Source organism: Nicotiana attenuata, unplaced genomic scaffold, assembly GCF_001879085.1.
Source record: "Nicotiana attenuata strain UT unplaced genomic scaffold, NIATTr2, whole genome shotgun sequence".
Classification (NCBI taxonomy): Eukaryota; Viridiplantae; Streptophyta; class Magnoliopsida; order Solanales; family Solanaceae; genus Nicotiana; species Nicotiana attenuata.
This window is the reverse complement of record NW_017672129.1, coordinates 176629-183857: the sequence shown is the minus strand read 5'-3', so window position 1 is coordinate 183857 and position 7229 is coordinate 176629. Positions and strand designations below refer to the sequence as shown.

Sequence of the window (7229 nt, the reverse complement as noted above, 5' to 3'; positions counted from 1 at the left end):
TTTTAGCATAACAATATTGTTAATCCCATAGTTTGCCCATAAACGTTGAATATAACCATTTAGCACAGAGAAAGGGGGATGTTCCCCCAATACATGACATTATACTACATTTTTCCTGTAGTTAATCTCCGAGCTAATGTCTTCTGTTTCAATTTCACATCTGTAGACTCACCTAGCTCCTTTGGCGAGACATACTCCAGCTTGAAACCTGCATTTGAGATTTTCCCTATGTAGAAATTGGTCCAAATTGCGCTTTTCTTCTCCAATTCCTCCATTTCTTCGACTTCATCAGCCCGGGATAGCCTTCGGCTATTGCTTGCTGCTTTGACCATATTAGTCCATGATTTCTCATTAACATTTATTGTTGCATTGATTACTGCAGCTTGGGTTATTGTTTCATTGATTTCAACTTCTGTGTGTTCCCATCACATTTTGGGTCTGAGTTTTGCTTCCTTCTTTACTACTTTCTATTGGTACTTGTCCTTTCTTAGCTGGATTCAATTCTCTTGAGGTTGTAGGTTGGTTCATCGACGCCATTAGAGCCTTCTGGGATGGTACATGAGCTCTTTTGCCCATGGCTGGCGTACATTAGCAACATGCGCCGAGAGAGAAGTCGTGCCCTTGACCCTAGCTTTATGTTTTGATATGCTTGTTTTAGGTGGGAATCTTGTTAAATTGGATGGAGAAGAGATAGAGAGAGCATACGTATAATCTTGACACATGATATTTGAAAAGGAGAGGAAACCACTTCCAACTTGAATGCCAAACAAATTTCCTCACACTTTTCATCTATATCTTTTTTCCCCCATCAAGTTTGTCTTCTTAGGTATACTTCCTTGCATTGTGGAGGAACGATATCATTTGCAAAGGTTATTTACAAAAAGTATTTTTTTTCACTTCTGAAAAAATAAAAATTAATGACGGACAAATTCTATAGTTAAACAGAAAAATTTATCACTAATTCTATTTAGATATAGATTATCAAGAAATTCTGTTGGCTAGGAGTGATGTAGCGATAGTTTAACGATGATGTTCATAGCTAATTCCAGTTTTTTGTAAGTATTTTTTCAGCTGGCGTTCGTTATAATAATTCCAGGATAAGTTATCCTAAGATAAAGCAGTAAAATTGACAATATCAAGATTAATATAACATATCAAACAATCAATAAAAAAAAACTAGAATAACTAATCTTAGCATAACTAATCCCAGCATAACTAATCCCAACATAACTAATCTCAGCATTACTTGTTTTCAAACCAAACGACCCCTTACTAGGTAGGTGTTATTTGTAATATATGCCGCGTACTTTTAACCTGTTTTAGATATCTAGAACTTCATTATTCTAAAATAAAAAAAGAGAAATCAAACTAAAAGAAGTACAAAATTCAATTCTCTTTTCAATAGATTATGTCAATTCAAACCACAACGTTCAATTTTCAAATACAGGCACAGCAGTAGTTATTTCTATATACAGTCAAAATGAAAAGGAACAAAACACGTAAAACATGGTCTTAAAATGAACAGTACGTAAATGACTTGTAGTAAATGTGAAACACAAATTATAAGAAGCTGAGTCAGCAACAGGACCACTATCTGTGTATATCTGCAATTTAAATAATTCTATGTCAGATTTTATTTAAATTACTGTTACCCCTTCTTCTTCCTCTTCTTCTATTTAAATAAATGAGCCTCTTCCCCTTCTTATTTACAGAGAAATAACACAAATATATATTTCTAGAGAGGCAGTAAGAGAAGTTTTAAAGAAGGCAAAAGGGGACAGCTTTTCATTTTCTTTGTCATTAATTTTAGGAGTTTTTGACTAAATGGGTGAGGTATGTTCAAAACACTCAAACACATTCCATATTCTATAAATCAATCTTGTTCTGTTTTGCTATTTTAATAATTTTTTGGTGTAGAACATAGATAGTAAAGAGTTCTTCTCTCTTACATTGAGGGTTTATAATTACCATGTGGTGGGATTGAGGAAATCTGTCTAGCCATGGAAATAGCCTCTTGCAAAAATGCAGGACAAGACTTATCTGGCCCTTCCCCGAACTATACGCATAGCGAAAGCTTAGTGCATCGGGCTGTCCTTCATCCACTCTTGACCAGATGTCTCAGTTTTTTGAATCTTGAAAATGAATTTTTTTGCCCCCTTAAATGGACTCTACGTGGCACGAATCTTGAATTTTGAAATTAAATTTTAGAAATTTGTGATTTAATCAAGCATGTGTGTATTTTGAAATTTGCATGATTTGAATTTTGAAAGGAAAAGGAGAACAAAGGGGAGGAGAAGAAAGAAGAAGAGAAGAAGGTAGAGGAAAAGAAAGAAGAAGAAAAGAAAGAAGATGAAGCTCCTCAAGAGATTGTGCTCAAAGTTGATATGCATTGTGAAGCCTGTGCAAGAAAAGTTGCCAGATCCCTCAAAGGTTTCCAAGGTATTAATTTACCGCCATCTTTACATAAGTAGTCGGTCGAATTTACTGTTTATTTTTTAGTTAATATATATAGATTATGCACTAATTATATACACATATAGACATATTATACATGTATTATATATCCATCGCCTATTTTTAATTTAAGCATTGGATGAGCGGTTATTCAGGTTAATGCTTCTATTCAATTTCCTAAAATTATGAGAATTTATCCTAATGGCTAGTAAGATTAGACTAAAGAGAAAATTAATCAAATTGGAATGTTAAAACAAGCTAAGTGCACTTAAAAACATGTTAAATTGCATTTAATATAAAATTTCATTGGTGGATATAATTTAAATTCTTTCTTCTTCTTCTTCTTTTGTTAATGACCTGTATAGTTTTTCTGCTTCTAGAATATAATATAATGAGGAGGGTTCATAAATTTATTCAATCTCCTATCTTATTATCACGTTGTTCAATTCAACTATTCATTAATTAATTCTTGAACATTCAAGATAATAATTAAATAAAGCTTATAATATAGTCCAAGACATCAACTTTAGTGTAAAATTATAGTATTATTATTATTTCTTTTTGTATTCATATGCTAAAAAGGCATGACTTTATAGAAGAGACTTAATAATTTTATATTTTAAATGGTAAATAAACAGGAGTGGAGGAAGTAACGGCGGATTGTAAGGCGAGTAAAGTGGTGGTGAAAGGCAAAAATGCAGATCCTCTCAAAGTATTCGAAAGAGTTAAAAAGAAAAGTGGTAGAAAAGTGGAACTAATTTCACCTTTGCCTAAGCCAACAGAAGATAAAAAAGATGAAAAGAAAGAGGAGCCGCCCAAAGAAGAGAAGAAAGACGAGGTAAATTATTTATTCACCTATATTTTTTTGTATGTTAATACTTTTATGTTTCTTTTTACTTTTTGAGATTCAAACTTCTTAATTTTGATTGTGTAAATTTTTAAGTTTTTTGAAATAAATTTATATATTTAAAAATTACATGAAAATTATAAATTACAATAATTAATACTTCGAAATATGGCCAAAAGTATAATTCGGTCAAAGTATAATGCCTTTGACTCTCGCAATTTAAGCACCGCCACATAAATTGAGACAGAGAAAGTAGTACTTTATTTTTCACGGTAAAAAAATTACTCTTTTAACATAAGAATCAAGATTAAGTTAATTTATATAGAATCTTTAAGTATTTTAAAATAAAATTTATATATTTAAAAATTACGTCACAATAATTAATAATTTAAAATATTTAAAAAATATATAAAATAATTATGGTCAAAGTACAATTCATTTTGGGCTCTGGTCGCCGTCACATAAATCAAGATGGAGCGAGTAGTACTTTATTTTACCGCTGTAGATATCGAATAAACGTTTCTAAATTTTGATTAATCGAGATGGAGAACGAAAAGAATCTCTTTTATTAGTTTTATAGGCACGAATCTGCATTAGTTTGGACTCTACTATGAATATCAAATAATGAGAAACTAAATTCGTTTATTAGAAAATAGTATTATTAATACTCCTAATCAAGATTCAGTGAATTCATAGGGCAACTGCAGTTTCCTTGCCGACGATGAAAGCAACATAACAAAAATTTTACAGTAAATTTAGCAAAAGGACAGTCTCTGAGCTACCATCCACTGGGGCACAGTTTACAATGAGATTTAAAGGGTATAGACTTGTGGTGTAGAGAGATTCTACCCCATTGTTGAGTTGATTCCCATAGCCGTATAGGTCAAGGGTCAAAATGTATTCATTCGTTATAAAAGTCGGGTTATTCTCGAAATTGAATATTATATTATATTATAATATATATCCTCTATAACAACACTTTACCATAGCAGCTAAAAAAATTTGAAACAGACCAAGCTGTTATAGAGAGGTTTGGCTGTACAAATTTAAAAAAAATTGTTATTTCACACTTGTAACAATTTGGACATAAGAATTGTGTAATTTCGGGAAAAAGTGAAAAAAAGTTTCAAATGAAAATGGTATTTGAAAAATAGAGTTGTGTTTGGACATGAATACAATTTGGAGATATATTTGAATTTTTGTGAGTGTTTTGATATGAAAATTTTGAAAAAACAAATCTTTGGAATTTTTCAAATTTTGAAATTTTTTAAAATTCAACTTCAATTGAAATTTAAAATTTTCATGGCCACACATTACTTTTGAAAAAATTTATTTTTCATGGCCAAACGGGCCCTAAGCATGTTACAATCTTCTTTTAGTTATAAGACTTCTGAATTTGTGGTTCTAAATATTTCATAATATTTGAATGTGAGCCTTAGAGCCCGTTTGGATTGGCTTGTTTTAAGTGCTTTTAAGCCATTTTGTAGTGTTTGGATAAAGTAAAAAAGTGCTTTTAAGCACTTGTTTTTAAGCTAAAATGACAAAAACAAACCAAAAGCAAAAAGTTCGAATTCCTAACTTATGGCTTAAAAGTTATTTTGGCTTAAAAGACACTTAAAACAAGCCCATCCAAATAGGCTCTCAGTGCAATGGTATGAATATCACCGAGTTGTCCTTTTATTTATTTATATGGCTATAAAAAAAAATCGTTTAGAATAATTAAAAGGTTTAAATTAAAATTTTTTTAAAAAAAAAAATATATCTTCTTCTAGAATGGACTAAAAATAAAATAAAATGTCGCCATATTACCTTTTAGGCTAAAGAACTGTGGCTGGCCAGCCTGCAAACCCTGCAATATTACCATATCATATCTTGAATGGGGCCTAAGAGAGATTCACGGGACTGGCATTCAATACTTTGTACTTTTCTGCTAGTTATACACAATATATATATATAAAATAACAATCCCAAGACAGCAATTTAAGATTTTCACCTAAGAAGGAAAGGCAAGAAGATGACAGGAAAAACCTGCTTAGGAAATGATAAGCTTTCATGTGATCAACTTTTAATTTACTAGAAAAACTGTCTTGACCTTTACTGGCTTTGCGGGGGTGGTGGTGGGGGGTGGGGGGTGGGGGGTGGTACTGTGCCCACTGGTTTAATGGCACAGAAACAATGGTTAAGACAAAATTGCATAAAAGATGTTTAAAATTAAATTTATATGTACAAAAGTGTACGTTATTTAACATATATACATTATGCAATTTTTTTATATGCACAATATAATTTTGCGATAAAGGGTATTTAATGGATTATCCTTGAGTCTATGTGGCTCCGCCACTACATTGAACAATGCTAACTAATAATTACTTCCTCAATATTAGTTCTAACTCAATATTTTAAAATTAAAATTTAGTTATTCAATACTATACGGAAAGTACTATTATAATTTATAATTTTTCTCATGTCAATATGATAAAAAAATATATTTTTAAATATTGGTCAAACTTCACACAGTTGACTCTCGAAAAGTGAAATGTGTCATCTAAATTTATACGGAGGGAGTATTAATCAAGGTTGAGTTTGCAGTAATTCCTCGTGGCATTTGTAATATTAAACTGATTGGCTTGATATGAGTTTAAATGATGAAACATGATATTCAGCATAGCTGAACTCCGGCTTGTTTGGACTGAGGTATTATTGTTAAATTGTAGTATTAATCTGCATTCATTTTATTTGCTATATATTTGCTACATCACAATAAAACTAGTCGCTCTGTAGATGAATTAACATGGAAATGTCATATTTTTTTCACATGGCAGCCTCCGCCGGTCATAACTGTTAAGTTGATCGTTCAGATGCATTGTGATGCATGTGCTCAGGCATTGCAGAAACGAATTCGGAAAATTCAAGGTATCATATGGTTGTGCATTACTCTAACAAACCTAACTTGTAGGCTGACAGCCAGCGTAAAACAGCCACTCAGGTTAAAATCTCACATTGTAACGAACTTGCAAATGTATTGCAGGAGTTGAATCTGTTACGACAGACCTTGGAAACAATCAAGTTGTAGTAAAAGGCGTTGTCGATCCAGAAAAGTTAGTGAGCGACGTGTACAAGAGAACCGGAAAGCAAGCTATAGTAGTGAAGGAGGAAGAGAAGAAGGAAGAAGAGAAGAAAGAGGAAGAGAAAAAGGAGAAAGAAGAAGAAAAGAAAGGAAATGAACAAGAAGAAAGCAAAGGAGAAGATGATAAAACAACAACAGACATCAAGAAAAATGAATATTTGCATCCAAAGGATTATATCTATATGGAGTATGCTAATTATCCCCCTCAGATTTTCAGTGATGAAAATCCTCATGCTTGCTCTCTCATGTAACCTTTTCGGTTACTCTTCATCAGTGGCGAAGTCAGAAAGCCTGACAACGAGATCCAAAAAAATCGAAAAATGCTACACCTAAGATTTGAAACCCCCACCCCACCCCCCCACCCCCACACGTTGCTACTCTTCATGTCCAATTTTCCATATGCTCTAGTCTAGTGTTATATATGCTAGTAATAAAGATTTGGCAGTTTGAGAGATTTATCTCTTTATCATTTTTAATAATTCATAGTTTTGGTGCTAAGCTGTAAGGCAAGATGTATATACTAAAAAAAGTTCAAACTTTTGAGCTTAATCAGAAGATGATTATGGTGTTAATGTTTAGACCTACCCATTTGAAAGTTTTTTTCAGAATTTGCATATCTGTTTTTGTTTTCAGAGTCAAGTGGAAGGGACTATAAGTGAAGCTATGTGGTGCATAGCCACTTATGATGTAGTTATGGATCTTCAAAATGATCTTATTAGTGACAAAGAGGAAAAGGTCAGGTTTTGATGATTGATGATTTGCTTCTATTTTAGTGTAATCATATTTTGAACCATCCTTTAG

At 32.1% G+C, this 7229-nt stretch overlaps 1 protein-coding gene across 1 annotated transcript; it reads left to right on the top strand.

Annotated features, from left to right (window-relative positions):
- Positions 1–1634: 1634 nt before the first annotated feature.
- Positions 1635–7028, top strand: LOC109211969 (heavy metal-associated isoprenylated plant protein 7-like). Its single transcript, XM_019375570.1, has 5 exons — positions 1635–1833; positions 2271–2439; positions 3093–3292; positions 6124–6214; positions 6330–7028. The coding sequence occupies exons 1-5, from the start codon at positions 1825–1827 to the stop codon at positions 6677–6679; spliced, it is 819 nt and encodes a 272-aa protein (XP_019231115.1). The 5' UTR covers positions 1635–1824; the 3' UTR covers positions 6680–7028.
- The last annotated feature ends 201 nt before the right edge of the window (positions 7029–7229 follow it).

Excerpts from the sequence above, each read along its gene's own strand:
- LOC109211969 (XM_019375570.1), top strand. Across the intron at positions 2,440-3,092 it reads ATCCCTCAAAGGTTTCCAAG|GAGTGGAGGAAGTAACGGCG; the intron begins GTATTAATTTAC and ends GTAAATAAACAG. Across the intron at positions 6,215-6,329 it reads ACGAATTCGGAAAATTCAAG|GAGTTGAATCTGTTACGACA; the intron begins GTATCATATGGT and ends AATGTATTGCAG.